The sequence below is a fragment of the Rhincodon typus genome, chromosome 4, assembly GCF_021869965.1.
Source record: "Rhincodon typus isolate 14 chromosome 4, sRhiTyp1.1, whole genome shotgun sequence".
Lineage (NCBI taxonomy): Eukaryota > Metazoa > Chordata > Chondrichthyes > Orectolobiformes > Rhincodontidae > Rhincodon > Rhincodon typus.
Genome location: NC_063335.1, coordinates 14,963,849 through 14,988,351, shown reverse-complemented (window position 1 = coordinate 14,988,351; position 24,503 = coordinate 14,963,849). Strand labels below are relative to the sequence as shown.

General features: G+C 40.0%; 1 protein-coding gene across 1 annotated transcript in view; it reads right to left on the bottom strand.

Moving 5' to 3' along the window:
- csmd3b (CUB and Sushi multiple domains 3b) overlaps nucleotides 1–24,503 on the bottom strand; it is a 1,719,816-nt gene that overhangs the window by 371,386 nt on the left and 1,323,927 nt on the right. The window contains 3 exon segments of the mRNA XM_048595770.1: nucleotides 7,572–7,760; nucleotides 8,181–8,396; nucleotides 18,189–18,305. Of these exon segments, the coding sequence (XP_048451727.1) occupies nucleotides 7,572–7,760; nucleotides 8,181–8,396; nucleotides 18,189–18,305 (522 nt within the window).

The window sequence follows — 24,503 nt, the reverse complement described above, 5'->3', positions numbered from 1 at the left end:
ATATTTCCAACTCTGTCTCAGCCACATAGGGCTTGCCCCCAGGGAACAGACAGGAGTGGAAGAAGTCTTGTCAGTAATGTTACTTAATGGTTTATTTAAGTGTTTGTTTTTATGGATGTTTTTAGTGATGTAAGAGAACACAGGCTTTTGTTGTGCAGATTGTTGTAATTTGACCAACAACTTACAAAGCATCTAAATAAAATTTGCAAAATTTTAAGGCCAAAACACTTAACCAAAAGTAAAGTAACCTGCTAAAATCTGCAGCTGCTTTTCACTGATGAACAAGAACCACTAGACTGTGACGGGAAACAACACTTTCCAGGCCATGGAGTTTTTAGCTGTGAGTCCCATTGTCGTACAAGAGAAATAATTACAACAGACAAGCACACTTCAAAGCTCTGTTAAGTCGATCAGTTAAATGGTGCCAAATTAAGAAAAGCTTGCTGGAATGCAACAGTTAGTGTGTAGACTTTTGTAAAACACACGTTTCAGTAATCTAGTGAGAAATGAGAACAGCTGGATTGAATAACAGAAATTACTGTTATAACAAGTTAACACAGAGTAGTAGTGATGTTCTTGCCTCTGAGACAGGAGGCTCAGGTTTGAATCTGACCTACATCATGGATGTGTAATAATATCTCTGAACAGGTTGATTAGGAAAATATCTGATAATATGCTAACAAGAACAAAGGGTTATTTTGAAGGGGTGAATGAAAGTGTTCATGGGAAATCGCACAGAAAATAATTTAATTGATAATTGCCCGATCAACTCTGAAAAATGGATGATGTCAAAGTGATCTTTCATTCCAAGATTTAAACAAACAAATCAACACTCCGTTGAATATTTTGGATGCAAGAAGGTATTTCCTAGAATATTAACACCATGTCAATGCAATGAATCAGGTACACAACTGAAATAAAAGTATGATGATGCTCTAGAAGGGAAAATCTTGAAGTTTGAAGGTGGTGACTAGGTCAGTTGTCTTGCACTTACAATCAAGAAGGATTGATCACGTTTTGGTGGTATTAAATATAGTCATCACTTCTAACATTTTTGGCGTTTTGCTTTATAGCCTGCTTTTTTTGTAACTACCTTTAAAGGGCATGGTAGTGGTGGTTTTGAATGTGTCTTGAGGATATTTTTTGCCCTTAATAAAGCTCTTGCATTCTGTGTGAATCTTCATAAATCTCAAATACAAATCATAAACTTGTGAACTCTGAGAGTAGGATGAAATTAAAGATTTGATGATTGGAAACAAACTCGTGATTCCAATTGAGATGGAAACATTAGAAATTGGGAGAAAGGGTTATTCTGGTACGGAAGTAGTGTCCCTACCTATGGGCCAGGAGGCCTGGGTTAAAGTCCAACCTGCTCGGGGTGGGGAGGGAGAAACAACATCTCTGAAATTGTTGACTTGAAAATATCTCTAGAAAATGGGAGGAGGACGTCTTATGACACAGTGGTAATATCATTACTTTTGAGCCAGAATTCAAGTCCCAGCTGCTCCAAAGGTGAGTCATAACATGTCTGAACAAACTGATGAAGAAAGGTAGGAAGTGGTGTCATGGTCATTTTGCTAAACTAGTAGCCCAGAACCTTAATGTTCTAGTGACGTGGGTTTGAATCCTATCATGGCAAATGGCAACATTTGAATTCAAGGAAAACCTCGGAAGTGGGGATAGGTGCACTTGTGCTGAGTGGCAATATCCCTACCTCTGAGTCAGGAAGCCTGAGTTCTTTCAGAGGTCATAACACATTAGAGCAGGTTGATTAAAAATGTCTTGAAAGTTGGGAATGGGAGGTAATGTGGTACAGTGGGAGTGTCAGTAAATTAAATCCAGGAGGCTCTAGTTCAAGTCCTACCCAGTCCAAACATAGAGTGACATCTCTGAACAGGTTGACTTGGAAATTATCTATGAAGTGGGGAAAGGTCACATGATAGTGAGTTCATGGAACTTACGCGGCTTCCTGACACCTTGGGTACAGGTATGCCTCTTGAATTCACACCATCCTTCAGAGAATACTACGCTTCTGTGCTGAGTAGTTCTCTGGAGGAGGCAGTATTAGGAGAATAATCCCTGAATCAGTGCAACCTGAACTTTTCTTCCAGTCTGGTCAATGTTTTGAGGCCCCAGTCAGACCTCTTGAAAAATTGCAAGCTGGTTATTCCTGGTTCACTACATCTTTGTCATTATTCTCCTTCAAGGAATGCCATTCCTCCATGTCTTCCCCTTCAAACTCCACACCATGTTGGCAGGCCTTATTATGGAGTCTGCGGCAACAACGAGATGGTTGTGGAATTTACAGGACAAGTCAAAACAGTGCACCCAGAAGGCTTTTAACAAGATGCTGCACAGAAGCCTGCTAAATAAGATGAGCCCACAGTGTTAAGGGCAAGGTACTGGCATGGATAGATGATTGGCTGACTGGCAGATGGCAGAGTGGAGATTAAGGGGTCTTTTTCAGCATAGCAGCTGGTGACTAGTGATGTCCATGATGGGACCACACCTATTCATGTTATACATTAAAGATCTGAAAGAAGGAACTAAGGGCATTGTTGCTAAGTTTGCAGATGAAACAAAGATAGGTAGGTAAGGAGGCAATGGCCTGGTGGTTTTATCGCTAGTCTGTTAATCCAGAAACTCAGCTATGTTCTGGTGACCTGGTGTCCTACCACAATAGATGATGGAATTTGAATCAATAAAAAATATCTAGAATTAAGAATTTACCAATGACAATGAAACCACTGTTAATTGTTGGAAAAACTAATCTGGTTCACTAATGTCCTTCAGGGAAGGAAACTGCCGTCCTTACCTGGACTGGCCTACATGTGACTCCAGACCCACAACAATGTGGTTGACTCTCAATTGCCCTTGAAATGAACGAGCAAGCCATTCAATTGTAACAATCACTACAAAGTCTCAAGGAAATGAAATTGGATGGATCACCTGGCTTAGATCTAGGCACTGGAAAAGACAACGGCAGAAAGACCCCTGTCGACCTTGCAAAGTCCTCCTTACTAATATCTGGGGGCTAGTGCCAAAATTGAGAGAGCAGTCTCACAGACTAGTCAGGCAACAGCCTGATACAATCATTCTCACAGAACCATACCTTACAGGCAATGATTTTGACACCACCATCACAATCCCTCAATATGTCCTTTCCCACTGGCAGGACAGACCTAGCAGTGGTGGCAGCACTGTGGTATACAATCAGGAGGAGTTGCCTTGGAGTCATCGATGATGAACTCTTTATAATTTAAATGTCTTCTCAAAAAGGCATCTATTACATGCCTTATGCTGTGATGGGTAACTATTTAAGAGAAGTCAGTCGGGACCTAGAAATATAGAAGTTCAGACTCATAATCTTACAGGTAAAGTGACTAGCAAGTTGTGCCCGTCAGATTACTGAGGAATGAGATGTTCCATCATGAAAACACTCAATAAACGGGAGACAGTTGTCTCATGGTATTATCACTAGATTGTTAATCCAGAGATCCAGGTAGTGTTCTGGGGATCAGGGTTGAAATCTTGCCATGGTAAATGGTGAAATTGAATTCAGTAAAAAATATCTCTGGAACTAAAGTCTAATGATGACCATGAAACAAAAACACATCTGCTTCACCTTTCGGGAAGGAAATTGCCATCCTTACCTGGTCTAGACTACACGTGACTCCTGACCCACAGCCATGTTGTTGACTTTTGACTGCCCTCTGGGATAGGCATAATTGCTAGCCCAGCCAGCGACGCTCACATTCCGTGAATAAACTAAACCTTAAAAAAAAAATTCTGCAACAATTTGCTTTAATTTATATATTATCCATTGGCAACTATACTCCTAATGCTCTACTCTGGATATTAGGGATGGGCAATAAGTGAGGCCTTGTCAGTGACATCCCCTTCCTGTGAAATAATCATTAAATATTGATATGTACATGTCTGATTTCTACAATAGGATACCAACCTAAAACAAACTGGACACATGCCATTGAACTTGGACCCAGTTTAGTATAATTACTGCTACAAGTCGTAGGGCCATAGGAACAGGAATAGCTCACTCAGTTCTTGAGCCTGTTCCACTGTCAAAATGGTAAATGTTCTTATCCCAGTTTACTTGTGTCATAGCCTTGAAAAAAACAATGAAAATTTCTACTGCTTGCTCTTCTGTACTTAAAGCATGATGGGTATTTGAAAGGTTAAGAAGAGGTGATTTCTTGCTCACCGTATTTAAATTCAAGTTGAGAAAATCTCAACATGAGTCCAAAGTAAAAATCTTCCTATTCACCCTCCCCAGGCACTGAAAGTGAAACAAAGATTTCCCAGTAGTTGTGTGATTGTGAATAAGAAGAAATGTCTAGTTTCAGCTTCGTATGGAGAATTGCAATTGTTCATTGTGGCTTGCCATAGTCATGTGACCTTAGTTTTCATTTTCGCAGTAGTTATTAAAATGCCTTGCATGATACTCTTTAATACATGCAAGACATGCCGCTTAAATATGTATAAAAAGCCTTGGGATTCTCCTTAATCCTGTTGGCTGAAGACTTTTCAGGACCCCTTTTAACCCTTCTAATTCCTTGTTTAAGTTCTTTCCTACTTTCCTATTTTATTTCAAGGCCTTCGTCAATTCCCATCCTCCTAGACCTTTCATCTGTTTCCTTTTTCTTTTTGACCAAGGTCATAACATCGCTGGTCATCCAAAGATCACGTAACTTGCCATACCTATTCTTCTTTCTCACAGGAACATGCCACTCCTGAACTCTTATCAACTGCTGTTTGAAATACTCCCACATGTCTCAAGTAGATTTACCCTCAAACAGCCGCACCCAATCAAAATTCTCCAGTTCCTGCCTGATAGTGTTGTAGTTCACCTTCCCCCAATTTAACACATTCACATGAGGACTACTGTTATCCCTATCCATGTGTGACTTAAAACTCATGGTGTTATGGTCACTACTCCTGAAATGCTGCCGCACTGAAACTTCACTCATCTGGCTGGGCTAACTTCCGAAAACCAGATGAAAGGTCCCGATGCAACACACCAATTTTCCTGCTCCTCTGATGCTACCTGACCTACTGTGTTCCTCCAGCTCCACACTGTATTGACTCCAGTAATAATCCCTTCCCTGGTTGGACTAATTACATACTGTGTCAAGAAACTCTCCTAAACGGTTCTTCCAAATTCTGCCCCATCCAAACCCCTAACACAAAGTGAGTCCCAGTCAATATAGGGGATGTTAAAATCACCCACCACTACAACCCAGCTGATTTCCAAAATCTGTCTACATATTCTCTCCTCTATCTCCCACTGGCTATTGGGAGGCATGTTGTATACCTCCAGCGTTGTGATTTCAGGTTTCCTATTCCTGAGTTCTACTCATTATGCCTCGCTGCATGAGTCCTCTGAAGTATCTTCTCTCAGTACAGTCGTGAGAAACTCCTTTACCAGTAATGCAACTCCCCACCCCTTTTACCTCTCCTTCTATCACACCTGAAACATTTAAATCCTGGGGCATGTAGCTGCCAGTCCTGCCCCTCTTTCAGCCAAGTCTCTGTAATCACAATAATGTCATAGTTCCAAGTTCTAACCAAAGCTAATACAAGAAGCATTTCACTTGCATAACATTACTGAGGAATCTATGCTACTTCTGTTTTTGATTTGTCAGCACAGATAAACATCTATATTCTGCAAACATTTTAAGGATGAAACAGCACGGTGATAATAACCAGATATTCGATTATTTTTTGGTAATGGTGATTGAGGGATAATAACTGAGCAGGACACAGGGGATAACTACACTGCTCATCTTCAAAACAGTGTCATGGAATATGATATGTCCATCTGAACAGGCAGATATGATCTTAGTTTAAAGTCTTATCCAAAAAAACAACACCGAGAACATTGCAGTGCCTCCTTTGTACTGCAGTGAAACATCAGTCTTGGTTTCTGTTCTCAAGCACGGGAGTGGAAATTAACCCATCATCTTTGAGCCACAGCTGACATCTGGACAAACTCTCCCTCCCACTCCTTGGACGACATGTCCATCCTGGGCCTCCTCCAGTGCCACAACGATGCCACCCGAAGTTTGCAGGAACAGCAACTCATATTCCGCTTGGGAACCCTGCAGCCCAATGGTATCAATGTGGACTTCACAAGCTTCAAAATCTACCCTCCCCCTACCGCATCCCAAAACCAGCCCAGCTCGTCCCTGCCTCCTTGACCTGTCCATCTTTTCTCCCACTTATCCGCTCTTCCCACCTCACTGACCAACCCCCACCCCCACCTCGTCCCTCCCAGCCTCATCCCCGCCTCCTTGACCTGTCTGTCTTCCCTTGACTGACCAACCCACACCCTAACTCCCCACTTACACTCACCTTTACTGGCTCTATCCTCGCCTCCTTGACCTGTCTGTCTCCTCTCCACCTATCTTCTCCTCTATCCATCTTCCATCCACCTCCCCTTCTCTTTCTATTTATTTCAAAATCCCCTTCTCCTCCCCCATTTCTGAAGAAGGGTCTAGGCCCGAAACATCAGCTTTCCTGCTCCTCTGATGCTGTTTGGCCTGCTGTGTTCATCCAGCTCTATACCTTGTTACCTCAGATTCTCCAGCATCGGCAGTTCCTACTACCTCTGTGCGGAGATTCGTTGTGTTAGCTACCTCGAATCATGTATAAATAAAGATTGTTTGACAAAATGTCTCATAACTATTATTGCTACGCCAATAATTTTCACTGTCTTCAGGTTAGAAGTAATAAAAAGTGAATATAAAATTGATTTTTTAAAATGGATATTTATGCACAAGGTTTTTCCGAATGTTGGGTTACTTGCAGTTTCCAAGGGTTTTACTTTTACATGAAACTAAACTAAAAGCAAAATATGCCATTTTTCTTTCTAAATAAGTAGAATGTTACTCTCTGGTCAGAAGGAAATGATGTTTTTTTCCACACATGACTTTTCCACTTGTGCTATTCTAGGTCCTTAATACTTGGAATGGAAACATAAGAATGAATTTTGATTAATATAATAGTCAGTTAATGATTCATTTTTACCAATAAGAGATTCACAGATTGCACGTTTATCCTTAAATGTTCTTTAATAATTTTTAAAGAGCCTATGTTGTCTAGTATTTGACTGTTATTTATGCAAAAATATTAGTTTTCATTTTATCATAATCATATTGTTCTAAATTGAATAGCAATTGATTAAACTCTGAAATCAAGAAGAGAGAATGATGAGGCACTGTAACTAAAGATTTTGTTTTGAGAAAATTATTTCACTCATGGGGAAACATAGTATTCATGGCTTGGAGAAGGGTTATGGTACTGAAAATAATTATACAACAATATTCACCTGCATGTCATATAGTTTGCTAAAGTTGTCAATAATTTTAAGACCGAAGTCAACCATGAATGGAGACATAATTCCGTTTCGCTCGAACGCTAATATTATCTGTTGCACCAAAGCCAATATGAACACTGCTGTGACTAAATGTTTCATTATTATGTGCATGCCATTAACTAAATGCCAACAATAACGACATGTACAAGCAAACAAAAGCAGCTGGACCACGTACCCACACACCTTGGCAGAGGTGCACTCCACACACGACGGCCACCTCCTAGACATGTGATCTGGGATGCACCTTCCAGACGGTAACCAGGAGTACAGGAAAATGTTAGAGAATCACCAATTCCAAATGATGTCCCTACACGTTTGCCAAATGTTGGATTTCCTGGGTCTTCACAGGGTTCCAGGTCGTACTCTGCCAGTATTATCACAGGGATGTGTGAAGAAGCATTTTTAAACAAAAATAAAACTCAAAGGAGAAAGTAAGTTTAAACTTTGATGAAGTTTGAGCTAGACTATTTAGTTTGATTCTATTTAAATAAATAATCAGAAAATGCTAGAAGTGCCTGATAATTTGGAGGTGAAATTAATATGTTTTGATATTTCAGGTCAAACCTTTCATCAGAATTGAATGAATAAGCCCAAATATAATAAAAAGGTTGAAAAGAGCAATTGGTAAAGGTCAAGAGTTTAGATATTGTAACTACTTTTCAGCATTTCCTATTTTAATTTCTGATCTACAATATACTCCTGTGTGTTAAAACTAAGATTGATCACCTTCACACTCAAACTTCTTTGATTTACCAATTAGTGTTGCATATGCCTATATTCTTACCTGAAAATGTAATATTAAATCCTTCATATGATATTGAAAAGTCTGAAATGAAGCGTAACTGAGCCTTGAAATTTCCATAGAGACCAGCATTAATTGGTGCTGGCAGATCCGAACCAGTCAACCGTGCTAAAGGCTGAGTAAAGCTGCCATTCTCTGTGATTAGAAAGTAGTCATGATGATCCTCGAGGTGAAAAGTGTGAAAGGTGAACTGTACACCTACAAAAATAAATGAAATGGAATGAGTTAAAAAAATCACATTTCATTCCAACTTCATTAACAGCATACAGTCAGACATGAATCACTGATACATTTTCTTTCTTTTAATAGATCTTCCTTCAAACTAAGGATTCCTCACATGAAAATTACTCTTTTACAGAACAACGCCTTCTCCAGAGTCTGGCACAACACCGGATTTAGAAAATGGTTCAGCAATTAACTTATTCAAATGTATAGAGCAACGTATTTGCGTTAGCAATCTGCAGAAGCAGCAAATACCCTATAAAACTAATACGTTAGTCACCAGCATTTGTTTAATGGTCATTTATAGTCGGTATATTCACTTATGAAATACTTGACACTGATGAATTAGCAAATGATATACAGGGATATTTTTCAAAGGAGAAGTTTTGGGAGAAGGAGGACAACTTTGAAAAAATTCTAAATAATTCCATTGCCAAGCAATGAAAACTAAATACAACACACAAACTAATAAGGTCTGAATTGTGTTTTTGAAAGTTAAATTGTGAAAGTTAGATTTGAAAATGTTTATTCCTTGAAACAAGGTGCCAGAATAGTTGATCCTGATAAATTTCTTCTCCTTTGAGACACCTGTCATATGATAATTTGTCATCAAAACAGTAACATCCATCTAGTCCCCTGTGATATAGAGATCATGTACATTGTCCTATTGAAATCATGGTCTCCAGCCTTTAACTTCTTTCAGCTTTGTCTTCCATGCAATTCTTTAATACCAAATAAGCCAAGCTTCAATATTCCACTCTTGTAATCCACCTGCACAAATCTATGAGACTGAAATAATCATAGTATAGGAGCAATGAAATGTGTCTCATTCAAAAAATATAGGTGTGGGGGTGGTGGGTGGGGGAAGCCACCGTATGTTTATGCGAGAAAACACATGGTTTTTGGTGCAGCCAGGGAAATTAGGTCCTGGAAAACCAAAAACAGGTCAGGAAGCTTCCTCCAAATGGCCAAAACCAACATCACAAGCAAACACCTTTGGGTGAACTGTGCTATCAATTTCAATATGTTAATCACACAAATAGTGTGACATTGACATGGTTTCTGCAATTTAACTGTGACCCACTGGCTTCCTAGGTTTCATTGCACACATGAGGGAAAGCAAATAAGGGGATGAAGACATAATAGAGATTTATGCCAATAAAGCACTGACACCTCACAGCGGCTGTCTTATCTTGCGTAAATGACTTTTTCTCCCCCAGAACTTGTATTGAAAGCTTACTTTAAGAATTATAATAACAACTTCTAGAACACACATTTAAAACTTTAATACAATTTCTATACAACTGAGGCCTGTATATCTGATCTGCATTTTGGATCTATCAGCCCTGTACTGGTGCCAGTTAGGAACATAGGGACAGGAGTAAGCTATTCAGTCCCGTGAGCCTGTTCCACCATTCATTGAGATTATGGTTCATCTGTATCCTATCTCCAAATACCTGCCATTGGCTGACATTCCTTAATACCTTGGCTTAACAAATAGTTATTGGTCTCAGATTTAAAATTAACTACTGATCCAGCATCGACTACCATTTGTCGAAGACAGTTTCAAACATCTACCACCATCTGTCTGTAGAAGTGCTTCCTAACCTATCTCATGAAATGTCTGACCCTAATTCTCAGACTCTGCTCCCCAGCTCTAGAACCCCCAACCAGTGGAAACAGTTTATGTTTATTAAACCTGTCTTTTCCTGTGAATATTTTGAAGACCTTGATCTTTCTAAATTCTAGAGAAAACAGGCATAACTTATATAATTTTTCCTCATTACTGAACTTCTGATGTACTGGTATTATTCTTGTAGACCCACGCGATACTACCTTGCTGAGGTGTGATGCCCAGATCTTCTCACAGCACTCCAAGCAAGGTCTAACCAGGGTTTTGTATAACTCCACAATAACCACTGCATCTTTGTATTCCAGTCCTCTAGATATTAGCTTTCTTGATTATTTTCTGCACCTCCTTCTGATATTTTCAAGATCAATGCACCTCAACTCTCAAGTCTCTTTGGATATACACTGCATTTAACTTCATGCTATCCAGTAACTATACCGTTCTATCCTATTTCAATCCAAAATTGAAAACCTCACACTTGTTTACATTGAACTCCATCAGCTCCAGGTTTGCCCATTCACTTATTCTGTAATATCCCTTTGTAATCTTCTGCTATCATTTGTTACCTAAATTGGTTTCATCAGTAAATTTGGATATATGATGTCTGATGCCATTGTCCAAGCAGCTGATAATGCTGGAAATAATTGAGGCCCTAATACATATCCTTGTCAAAAATCATTGGTCACATTGGTCACAATTTGAGGATCTACCCATGATCCCTACATTCTGTCACCTGCCACTAGCCATGTCAGTAAATTGCCCTCAATTCCATGGGCTTCTACATGAGTTAACAGTCTCTTATGTGGGACTTTATCATATACCTTCTGGAAGTCCATACAAAAAACATGCATACACATTCAAAACAAAAACAGAAATTGCTAATGAGACTCAGCAGGTCTGACAGCATCTGTGGTAGAAAGCAGAGTTGATGGTACGAATCTGATGACTCTTCACCACAGCTGAAGAAGGTCTCTTTTTTATGGCCCCTAATTCAAAGGTTTCTGAAATTGGAATAAACGGGTTGTTGAACCAACTAGCTTCAGCTGAGTACCTGTAAATTCCTGTTGTGCATCACTTATGCCATGTTATACCAGATCTGAAACAAGGATGAAGGTAACCAGCAGTGCTATTAGCAGCAGCAATAACAGCAATATCTCTATGCTACCACACCTGTAACTCCACAGGAGAGATAACACAGTGTAGAGCTGGATGAACACAGCAGGCCAGGCAGCATCAGAGGAGCAGGAAAGTTGACGTTTCGGGTTGGGACCCTTCTTTAGATTTTTTGATGCTGCCTGGCCTGCTGTGTTCCTCCAGCTCTATGCTGTGTTATCTCGGACTCCAGCATCTGCAGTTCTTACTATCTCCACGGAAGAGAGGTTTTTTTTTTGGCAGAGATGGGTAGCCGGTAAGATGCTAGACAGGAAGGGCACAAGCTTCCTTGACGTGCAGGAACATAGTTTCTTCAGGATGCTCAGTATGGAATATCAGTTAGTGACAGACATTTTCAGCCTAATGTAACAAGACCCGCTACAAAATGGACCTCTTGGCTATGCCTTATTAGCAGTTGTCGTACGCAGCACCATCTAAAAATAAAAATGACCAGTCTAGCATTGGTCTTATGTAGAATCTTCTTCATAGCACTTCTATGTAGGTTTGACAAAGGCATGGGGCTCAGATCTCCTCTCTATCTGCCAGCACCCTCTGAAGTCCATGAAGGTTCAGCAAAGACTGCTCCACTTTCACCAGCACAGGAGCATACTCAACTATCTGGACAATAGGCAGCATGATAGGAATTGATGAATGTTAAATTTACTTTTTGTGTGCGACTTGCTCATGTCAATGTACAATATCTTTATGTATTTCTTTGAGGCAGCTTGTGAATGGTTTATGCATCACTTTCTTGATGCATGTTTAGAGGAAACATTAGTTCCGATGACAAGGGACAGCGTGTGAGAATTTGAAAAGAAAACAAAGAACTGCAAATGTTGTAAGTGAGAAACAGAAATTGTTGGACAAAATCAACAGGTCTGGCAGCATCTGTGGAGAGAAAACCCCTTCTTCAGAACTGGACCTGAAGCATTAATTTTGCTTTCTCTCCACAGATACTGCCAGGCCTGTTGAGTCATTTCTGCTTTTGAATGAGAATTTGAAGACAAATCTTCACTTCCATATCCCCTTTTTTAATCATCCCTGAAACAGCTCCAGAAGCTTCCCATCTTTTTCAACAACTCCTAAATAACAGCATTTCCATCCAGATCAGAACTTGGATCAAATTACCAAGGTAGACTCTCCATTGTTTTCACTTCCTCCACAATCTTTTCTAGTTCACTAACTTGTCAGTCACCAGGTAAAAATCCAAACTATTTGCCCTGACTGTTCCACTGTAGTGAGAATGTCTATGGTGATGTATTGTCTGCATGAGTCTTGTGATGAGGCACACTCAGACAAAGTGACTTCCTCTGAGGCGTCACCATCATCCTCCTGGATCACTTCCTGTCAAATGCTTGAAGGTTCAGTGTGTGTCATAAATTAGAACTGCTGGGATAAGAATATTTTAAGGGATTCTTAAGCATATGATTATGTTTTACTGATGCAAGTCAATTTTCCTCGAACTACAGCCTTATATTCCTCCACTCAGATTTAAACCTTCGCTACTTACGCAGGACATCTTTTATCATAAGCACAAAATTACTTCTTTCCTGATTCAAACTGTCTGCAGCCTTTGGCCGGAATCTCTCTGGTGGCAAGCTTGGAGGTAGGAGGGCATGTAATTAAGCAATATCTTGCCGTACATGAGCCACACAGCCTTCCCAACTCCACCAGAGTTACATTCGTGGCAGAAAGCCCATGGTCCACCTTCGCCTCCCCACTGTCAATTCAGGCTCTACATAGCTGGTTAATCACCAGTGGAGGGGCTGTGTTTTACTCCCACCAGCAACAACGACCCCTCCACCACAACCATTATCACATCTGTAGATGGACTACTTCCACAGGACATGCAGGGCACAAGGACCAGTCTATTAATATATCACCTCCACAGGATAAAAGTCATCACTTGATTAAATATGCACATCAGGAAGCAAGGGGATGGTGTCCATTGTGAGGCAGCCTTTGACCTTGCTAACAATACCACAGCCTCACCTTTCCCCTAGAAACTATACCCCCGCTCCGCCCACGTTATATATTTGATGACCTAGTTAGCCCTGTGATCCTGGGACTCCTGCAACCATAGCCTTCCCTATGGCACTGCTGAGTGAAGCAACTGCAAGCCTCTAATTGGCTGAGAGCTCTCGGAAGCTGAGACTTCCTTCCTGGTGTCTTCTTTCTAAGGGGAAGCTTGTCGTTAGACTCATAACTATGTGACAGGATGTGTAGTTTGACAGGATTATACTGAGAAGAGGCAATGCAGCTGCCTTATTGGCCTGCCAGGTATAGCAGTTACCACCTTAACAAAATTCCACCAAAATTTGACAAAATTGAACATAGGCTGGTTAGTTCAGTTGGTTGGATGGCTGGTTTGTGATGCAGAGTAACACCAACAATTTGGGTTCAATTCCCATACTGGCTCAGGTCACCATGAAGGTCTCAACTTTGCCTTTTACCTGAAACTTGCTGAGCTTCAGGTTAAACTATTGCCATTGTCTCCCTTAAAGGAGGGAGCAGCCCAATGGGATGATGGTGGCTTTGCCTTTTACATTTGTCCTCCAAAGCATCTCCTCTGTTGTTTACTCTGTCGGGTGAGTTATGGTTTCATTCTAATCCCATGAATCATTGTCAGAAGATCATTTGCAATAGTGTTTTTTCACCCTGCTCCCACATAGTTACCTTTAATGTCACTCGAGTAACGCTCTGTGACCTCCTCCTATATTTTACCTACATGCTGCCCTCTGATGACACACAGTAAAGCACATTTGTTCTCACGTGTTTGTTAATGAACATGAATTCAAAGTGAAAAACTCCTCTCTGTGAAAGCTGCACCCAAAACTAAACTTGTAAAATGATTGGACACAGAAGCAATGTGTCAATTACCAGCGATCTTGGTCTGCCCAATACCCAAAGACAAGAATTAGAATATCTGACAAAATATGAGGGGTAAAAGGTCAATTGATTTCACTGATTGGATATACTGAAAATCAGAAATGAGTATCTGACCTAGAACTGTAACTGATACTTTAAAGAGGTTGCCACAAACAGATCTTTATATGTCACAGGGCAAGGGAAAATAGCTACAAAGCAAAAGCTTGACAGTCAGGGATTTATTACTGAAGGCACCAAGACCAAAATAAGAAAGTTGTAACAAGACTTCACAAATCACTTATGGGGCTTCAGCTTTGGTACTACATCCAATTTTGGACATATTTTAGGAACAATGTTAAGGACACAGTGCGTGGAGTAGATTGATTTAAATGATATCAAAGTTGGAAGAATTTAGTTGCATAGTGAAATAACAGAAGATGAAATTATTGTCCTTGAATCAGAAAAGATTAAAGGGACAATTTAGAGAGATATTACAAATTATCAAGATTTTGATTGAGTAAATGCAGAAAAAATGATTTCCATTGGCAGGGGTATTGGTATACAGATGACACATTTAAGATGATCGGCAAAAGACCCAAAGAGAAGATGAAAATTTTATTTTTTGCCCCAAGCTGCTCTGATTTAGAATACACTGCCTAAAAGGAGTGATGAAAACAGATTCAGTCGTACTATATAAAGGGAAATAAATGTTGTCATGAAAGGAAAACGAGCAGGACTTTGGAGAAATATCAATACTTTGGACTAATTAGATAACTATTTTAAAGGTCCATTGCAAGCAAAATGAGCTGCTTAATTATAGTTTATTACATTTCATTTCTATGTTAAGAGAAAATAAAGACTGTAAAATGCAACATAGTGAATTGTTCTATACTAAATTACACAATACTAATGGTGTCCATGTCTTTTTGTATTTTACCAGGACATATGCCCTTTCTCTGTTGTTATGTCCAACTGCTACGTATTTTCCTTGCTGAAGGGGTCACGCTGTTGAATGGCTGCATAATCAACTGGGATGTTCCAGGGATCCATAAGGTCCATTATCAGCGTTTGTGATTAACAGTGGTTAAGCCTGCATCACCATGAGGGGTACTGGCACTTTAATTGTTTTCATGCTTTATGCTTTCTGTCATCTGTGAGGGGCTGCACAGTGATAGAACTAGTTGAGTTTAGCTCCTGCTGCTTGAAATGTGCAACTCCACAGTGACCAAGGATGGATAACATCCCTTCTCAATAGATCTGAGTGAACACAAATCACCGGGTATCTATAATGTTTTAGAATCCCTCTTTCATGTTTATGTTTGCTCAGCACTTTTCTCCAACCAAATGGAAATAACTGCATTTTGTTAGGACCAAAATGGGAGGAAAGCAGTCTCTCTCTAGTCACAACATAAATTTAACATTTTTTTAAAATCCTGTTACCAATATTCCTAATTATTTAATTTATCAGTGTTAGATTTAGAAGAAGAAAAGTTCCATCATCCAGGTTTGTATAAGAAAGAAACACAATTTTTGATGTATTGTGAACACAGGATTTATTCAGCAAAGATGTCAAGCTGCTTAATACACATTTCAAGTAGCAACGTAAAAAATTTGCCGTTCTTATTAACTCAACACACACACACCAATTAAAGGAACAAAATAAAGAACTTTCTCTGCAAAGATAAGTTTTCAAAAAGAACCTTTAGTAAAATAATTGCTAGTTTTTGAAGACCAGATGTTACTAAACGCAAGCAGTTTTCACTGAGATCTTCAAATGCATTTGGTTCAAGAGTCATCAAGAATTAAGAGGCATTTTTCAAAAGAACAACTATATAATTTGTACAGGCTTCACACTGGACTCTGTAAAAATAATTTTATTTTCAGAAAAGCAGACATCAAGTTAGATAACTTCTCTATTTCAGCAAGTGAACTTGAAATGATATCCAAATTAAAGTTATAAACCCTAGGTAGGTGATTTCCAGTTAATCTAGAGTTAAAACATATTAATTCTAATAAATCCAACACGTCCAGAATCTTGGCTGTTTAAACAATAGTGATTTCCAAGAATTATCTGTTGAAAATAGTTCCGATGATTTTAGTGATTACTTTTCCGAGAAAAAAACACTCAGATATCCATGGTCCAATAGACTATAACATGTATCCGAAACAAAAAAAAAGTGTGATAATCTGAATTTACCACTATTAGTGTCAGTGATGTGGTTACGTTCATACTAAGAGACAAAAATGCAGTAAAATGTTGTCCCATGATTTTATTGATAGGAACATAAGGACAAGAATATGCCATTGAGCCCTTTGACCCTGCTTCATTGTTCAATGTGATCATGACTGATCATGCACTTTAATGCCTTTTATCCCCTCACTATCCCTATTACCCATATACGTTGTTTTTATAAATATGTCGATCTGAACTTTAAACATGCTCAATTCCTAAGCTTCCACATCCCTCTGGGGTAGTGAATTCCAAAGATTCACAGTCCTCTAAATTAAAAAATTCCTCAACTCATAACAAAGTACTTTCCTCCCTATTTTAAAATTATGTACTCTGGTTGTAGACTCCACAACCAGGGCAAACATTTCACCTAAATTTACCCTATTTATTTATGGAAGTATTTCATAAGTTTCAACTTATCACCTCACATTCTTTGAAATTCTAGAGAATACCAACCTGGGGAGTGGGTCCAGAACTGAGTGCCATTGTACTCAAATTAACCGAAACATGCCTAAATCAGTCTGGCCGAGACATCCCTGGTAAGCCCATGTACTCTTCCTTGACATTCTCTGACAATGCAGTATGTTCATTATCTTCTTCCTCCTGGTGCTCCAGCCCTTGTTGTCATCAGTGCTGTGCAGAAGACCCATACCATCATGAAAATTCTATTGGGTGCATACTGAAGTGTGCCTCAGATCTGACTGAGTACCTGGTCTACATATTTAGTAACCCAAATGCTGACTCAATACCTACATGTGCTCATGTGGCTTTTGTTGCAGCTTTCCTGAGCATGAGTCATGGTGTTCCTTGACTTTAGCCCTCCTCAAAAAAACTATGCACTCCCTCTACTTTGAGGTTTGAACATTTATGTGAGACATCACTAATGCAGTATAAACATTTCACTCAGTTTTCTGGGTAATATGCACAAATTATTATCATTGGGAGATTACATACCAGCTGAACATTGATGGAGAGGAAATCCTTTCAGTTATTGAAGTCTCCTGGCTGATCTGGAGCATATCAATTGTCATGTGTGTACAATCTATGTACGTTTGAACTTGTGAGAAACCAGCCAGTGTAACATACTTAAACTCATCCTCATTGACATCATCATTAATGAATTGTACTTAAGTGCTGAAGAATGTGCTTGGATTAAAAGTGAAAGTCAACAGGTTTTTGAAAACTTTCAAATACACTGAAAGTTTCAGCTGTCTTTAACTCTTGCTCATAGCAGCAACCTACCCATACTGAAAGGATAAAATTCACGCCCAGGTCCAGACCAATTAGTAAATTTCTAGTTAACTTTAGAACCACCTGCCAAAGGAAAGCTGAAGCAATTCTAATCCCACTGAAGATTGTCTAAAATATTGTATAGTCAGTAAGAGGTCTGGCATGTTTGGAATGCAGTTTGATGTTTAAGCAAGATGTTTGCTGGTTCACTCAGCAAAAGGTATTGTCTCTGTCATCACTTATTTCAAGGGTGAGAATCAGTTTGTCAGTTTTTATTAATGGTTCTCGTTTATTTACTTCCTGGACTCTGGGCTATTCTCCAGTTCCATTCTACGGTGCAATTCCATTCAATGCCTCATGCCTCCCTAACCTTCAGAATCTCAATCAAGCAGAAGCCAATTCAATGAATAATTCTATGAAACTACTTCTGTTTCCACTGACCACAATTAAAATATAAACACTCCTCATTGAAACCAATGTTGTGCTGATTGAATTAATGTCATACTTGCAGATAGGACTATACTGCCAGATTGCAGTTGACTTGTTCCAATTCATTATTTTCTGATTCTGTTCAACTAAAAATTGACCACAGACTAGAATGTGATTGGACAGATTGTAGGCAGGAACAAGTAAAAATCTCACAGAAGCAGTTCGTTACCTTTACCATGGGAAACCTCCACAGTCCATGTACAATTTAATGAATTTGGATAGAAGTCAGGATAACCAGGTGATAAAATAGTACCAGTGGGTCCTCGAATATCACCACCACATAGTGCTACAAAAGAGAAATGAAAAGAAAATCAGCATTTAAGTGAAAATTGAAGTTCTTTGGCAGTATGCAAGGGGAAAAAAGATTAAAATCCACAAAAATAGCAGAGCATAATTACATTTCAATTGTAATCATGGCCTCGATATTTCCTTGCATTACCACAAGTGATTCAACAACATTTACAACCATCATACTTTTCTTTGAGAAAAATGTGCTGCAATAAGTCAAAGAGGATTACTGCAAATCTTAAATTCCCAAGTGTTTTTTTACTTTTCCTCAAAAATAGATGTACTATGAGCTGTTCGTTCAAGCCCATACAAACCTCTCAAGCCTAATTTTGCATAGGAATTATGCCCATCAAATTGGTTTGAGAATTACTGTAAATTGTGCTACTCAAGCTCTATTAGACAGATGTCTCTTCAGAGTGGTCTTCATGCCAGAATATAGCGCTGTGTCCCAGTCACTATCATTATAATCAAAATGGAAATTGCAATCCATCCTTTGATTCAGGCTGTTAAAAGCAAAGTCAATACAACAAATTACAAGGGCAATCGTGAGCCATTTGCTCTTCATGGACATTTGGAGTGCACAGGTTGTAATGGAAGTAGAAAATCCTCAACTAGAATTTCCAAAATTCTGTTATTAACAATGGTGAAAAGCAATATTCTCTTGCCAGCTTCCCAGCCCACTGACAGTTTCAGTTGTTTTAAGCTGCCACTTACACAGCATGCTAGCCATTCTGACAAGATGAATTCACCCCTAGGTCTAGACCAATCAGTAAATAGCCAGTGAACTTCTAATTAACTTTAGAACTACCTGCCTCAATAAAGCAGAAGGAATTATCATGTAAGATCGATGCCTTCCACTTGCAAGAAGGCTGAGATGGTTGGAATGCAGTTTGATATTTAAACAGGAGTAATGCTGCTTCACTCAGCAAAAGGCACTTCTGTTTGTTCAATAATGTTCCATGTTGCAGCTGGCATATTTATATGATTCTATTAGTTCACATTAGTTGTAGATGTAAAATATATCTAATAAAAACTGAAAATGCTGAGAATAATCAGCAGATCAGACAGCTTCTGTGGAGAGTAACAGAGCAAAAGTTCCAAACCATGATGACTCCAGATCAGAACTGTGGAAAGTTTGAGATATTTTAGATGTTGAGAAGAGAAGAAGTAGAAGCACAAAAGGGAAAGTCTGCAATAGTGTGGTGGACAGGAGAATATAAATGACAAAAGGTTTCATTGCACAAAAGTCAAATGGAGCGGGAACGTTTTTAGAAAAGAAACAATGGATGTGTCGAGGTAAAATATGAATAGCTGCATTGCAGCTGTTCGAATACAATGGAAGGAATGAGACAAAACCAAAGCCACAAAAAAAAAATTATTATCATTACTCAGTGCTGAGTCCAAAAAGCTTTCAAGATCTGAGTTAAAGGAGAAGTGCTGTTCTTCAAGCTTAATTGTGTTTTTTTTCATGAGAACACTGTAGCAGGCCTGGGACAGAAAGATTAGGCAGAGAATTGAACTGATAAGTGAAAATCACGATCAAAACTTTATTATTAGAAATAATACTTCAAAACTCTGAAGTCTATTGGTAAATACAGAAAAACAGAGGCATTTTCTTAACTTTTGTATATTGACACAATTAACTCCTATATGTTTAAACCACGCCATGAATAATGCTGATTCAGGGTAGTGAAACAAAATGAGATTTTTTGGCAAGCTCTTTCTACTAGCATCAGACAAGATTCACTGAATTTGAGCATTTCTGGAATTTATTTCAAATGCACTGAAGCCAACTTCTCACATTATAAAGATCACTGCATTGCGGATTCAAAATTAAATATTGATTTTTCTATTTTAAAATGTTACAAGATAATTAATTTGACAGAATCATAAAATCGTAGAGCACAACAGTTGATCATTAAGCCCATTCTACCTATGCTACCTGTTTGAAGGAGTTCTCCAATTTGCTCTTTGTTCAGATGCCTGCAATTCTGTTTTTCATTAAGAGTGTGTGGCTAAATTAACGTCTGAGAGTTACAATTGAATCTACTTCCACCAAACTTTCAGACAGCATTCCACAGCATAACAACTTGCATTATAAAATTTCTCCTTATGTCTTCTCTCAATCTTTTGCCATTTAAATTTGCATTCTCCAGTTAACAATCCAGGCATAAGTAGAAACAATTACTCCTCGTTTATCAAAACCCTTCACAGATTTGAAACTTTTTCAGAATTTCTCTGCTTTCTAAAGAGAAGTACTAGCTTCTATAGACTCCGTGTGCAACTAAAATTCCTCATCCCAGGACCCATTATGGTCAACGTTCACTCCGCACTCCACAATATCTTAACATGCCTTGTCACCTTGAAAGATTTGTGTATGTAAACTTTGTTGATAAATTCTATTTAAATTTATACCATTTATTTGATATCACCTCATATTGTAAATGCGTCACTTCACACTTTTTCACATTTGCTACGTGGCTGCCCATTTCAACACTTACTGTGTTACTTCTCGAAGCCTACTTCCAATTTCCTCACTCTTTAGTTTTTTCGGAGTGTTATCTCAGCTGGAAATTTTGATGTCATGCCCCATATACCCAAGTTCAGGCCATTAAGATGAATCAGAAAAACAATGGACAAGATAACATCCCTTGAGGAAAACATACCTTCCGCCAGTCTGAAAAATATATTCGTATACCACTACTCTACATTTGAATTGCGATATTTGTTAATTATATTTCCCAATAGTTCATAAAATGCGGGAGTATGCTCAGATAACACTTCGAGACATGTCTTGATTCACTCTCCCACTTTAAAATTTCACCTACATATATTGATTACAGGCATCCTGATTCTGATTACACACCATAGACATTCATTCCATGTGGAACCTTCTCAATAGCCAAGCATTTAATTCTGCTTTGTTTCAAAGGTTCAATATGAAAATTATTTTATCCTCTGTCTTCATTTCATCAGTTTGATTGATAAGAAATTAGGAGGAAATCATGGATAGAGAAATAACAAGGTGTAGAGCTGGATGAACACAGCAGGCCAAGCAGCATCATTGGAGCAGGAAGGCTGAAGTTTCGGGCCTAGACCCTTCTTCAGAAATGGGGCGTTCTGAAATAAATAGGGAGAGAGGGGGAGGCGGATAGAAGATGGATAGAGGAGAAGATAGGTGGAGAGGAGACAGACAGGTCAAAGAGGCAGGGATGGAGCCAGTAAAGGTGAGTGTAGGTGGGGAGTTAGGGAGGAGATAGGTCAGTCCAGGGAGGACGGACAGGTCAAGGGGGCAGGATGAGGTTAGTAGGTAGGAAATGGGAGTGGGGCTTGAGGTGGGAGGAGGGGAGAGGTGGGAGGAAGGACAGATTAGGGGGGCAGGGACCAGCTGGGCTGGTTTTGGGATGCGGTAGGGGGAGGGGAGATTTTGAAGCTTGTGAAGTCCACATTGATACCATTGGGCTGCAGGGTTCCCAAGCGGAATATGAGTTGCTGTTCCTGCAACCTTCAGGTGGCATCATTGTGGCGCTGCAGGAGGCCCAGGATGGACATGTCATCTGAGGAATGGGAGGGGGAGTTGAAATGGTTCGCGACTGGGAGGTGCAGTTGTTTATTGCGAACCGAGCGTAGGTGTTCTGCAAAGCGGTCCCCGAGCCTCCGCTTGGTTTCCCCGATGTAGAGGAGGCCACAACGGGTACAGCGGATGCAGTATACTACATTAGCAGATGTGCAGGTGAACATCTGCTTGATGTGGAAAGTCTTCTTGGCGCCTGGGATGGGGGTGAGGAAGGAGGTGTGGGGGCAGGTGTAGCACTTCCTGCGGTTGCAGGGAAAAGTGCCGGGTGTGGTGGGGTTGGAGGGGAGTGTGGAGCGGACAAGGGAGTCACGAAGAGAGTGGTCCCTCCGGAAAGCAGATAAGGGTGGGGAGGGAAAAATGTCTTTGGTGGTGGGGTCGGATTGCAAATGGTGGAAGTGTCGAAGGATGATGCGTTGGATCCAGAGGTTGGTGGGGTGGTACGTGAGGACGAGGTGGATTCTTTTTTGGTTGTTATTGCGGGGACAGGGTGTGAGGGATGAGTTACGGGAAATGTGGGAGACACGGGAGACACGGTGGAGGGCGTTCTCAACCATTGAGTGGGGGACATTGCGGTCCTTGAAAAACGAGGACATCTGAGACGTACGGGAGTGGAACGCCTCATCCCGGGAGCAGATGCGGCGGAGGCGAAGGAGTTGGGAATAGGGGATGGCATTTTTGCAGGAAGGTGGGTGGGAGGAGGTGTATTCTAGGTAGCTGTGGGAGTCGGTGGGCTTGAAATGGATATCGGTTTCTAGGTGGTTGCCCGAGATGGAGACAGAGAGGTCCAGGAAGGTGAGAGAGGTGTTAGAGATGGGGCTTGAAATGGATATCGGTTTCTAGGCGGTTGCCCGAGATGGAGGCAGAGAGGTCCAGGAAGGTGAGAGAGGTGTTAGAGATGGGGCTTGAAATGGATATCGGTTTCTAGGTGGTTGCCCGAGACGGAGACAGAGAGGTCCAGGAAGGTGAGAGAGGTGTTAGAGATGGAAGAAATCATGGACAGCCAGGTGGTATTCAAAGTAGGTGTGCGAGGGAGAAAGTAAGCATAGGTTGGCTTGTTAATGCAAACAACAAATCAATTAAGACTATTGTTTGGAGGTTGACTGGAATTTTCCATTTACTCCATGCTCGATAGCCTATGTTGGTCCATTATTTTCCAGTTGGCCTGCAGGCCCGGATGTGCCATTAGGAGACAGGCAGATGCCTGCAACAAGCCTCCAGGTATCAGGCTGGGACTGAACGTGAGGTGGAGTACAGTGCTCCAGGATCACTTTGAGGTTCCCCTTGCAGCCAGCATTTCGAACTGACTACAACCACTGCTGGAGGCCACATGTGGAGAGTAATTCTCTCCACATTGGTGGTCTGGCAGTTTTCATTTCTTCAGGTTTCCAAAAAGTATTCAACGGACTCCTCAAGATGGTGAGGGGGGCTGTCGGCTTAGCTCAGTTGACTGAATGATCGGTTCATTGAAGTGCTGTGATGCCAACAGCGCAGGTTCAATTCCCATCATCGACTGAGGTTACCATGAAGGACTCTCCTCTCAACCTCACCCTTCACCTGAGGTATGGTGCTCCTCAGATTAAATCACTACTGGTTGTCTCCTACAAATGAGAGAGCAGACCTATCGTCTGGTAAGACTATGGTGACTTGACATGGCTTCAAGATGGAAGTGCCCTCTTTCTGCCTTACCGACAGAGGTAGGGGCTAATTATTTTCATACTATGGTCCTCCAGCTTTGAGAGCCTGCCCATTGTCCTTAATTAGATTGTGAGTACAGGCTTTGGCATTAACTGACTAATCCCTCAAAATTCTCACCGCGTTTGATCTCAACATCAGAGTCTCGACCATTAAAGAAAGATCCTGTCCTACCTGAACAAAGGAATGAACGTGGACCATAGATCTAAAAATAACACGTTTTTTAGCTGTTGACCTAATAATGACAATCAAATTTAAGGCAACATCAGTAAACCATTATGTTGGTCAATAGTTTGTTCTAAAACTTGACAAATGTTGCAGCAAATTTGATCAAGAAATATTATAACACTGCTTTAAAATTCCAAACAGAGAGTCAGAAAATGAGATCACAAAGTGGCATTTAAGACTCAATGGACTACAGATGGAAAGCTGGAAACACTTATTTAAAAATAAATGCAGAATATGTTCTGAACGTCTAATCATTTATTCAACATTATTATGCCTCAGGTAGCCAGAAGATATTCAGAACTGTAATTAATGACTGAACCAGAGGGAATTATTTTCATTAGTGCCCTCAATCAACTTCCTGAATCTACTGTATTATGCAAAGCATGCCCGGAAGAGAGCAGAAAGCAAATTAAGACTTCATGTTTTGTAGCAATGACACAGTTTAAATTAGTTTCCTGTCTAAATCAGGCATGCTAGCTATTACCTTCTCGATCATCTCTTACAATTTTAAAATTTTATAATAACTTTTTGGAATAAATTTTCAGTAAGGGGAAGATTTTCAATGCTCTGTGAAGGAAAGAGAAAAGATTAAAGTCGGCCATTCTGTGAAAGAAATCATTGAACAGCCAATGAATAAGGAAAACATGGACTTTAATGGATAAAACTTTGACAAGATTGAGGAATTGCAAAACAGAGTGT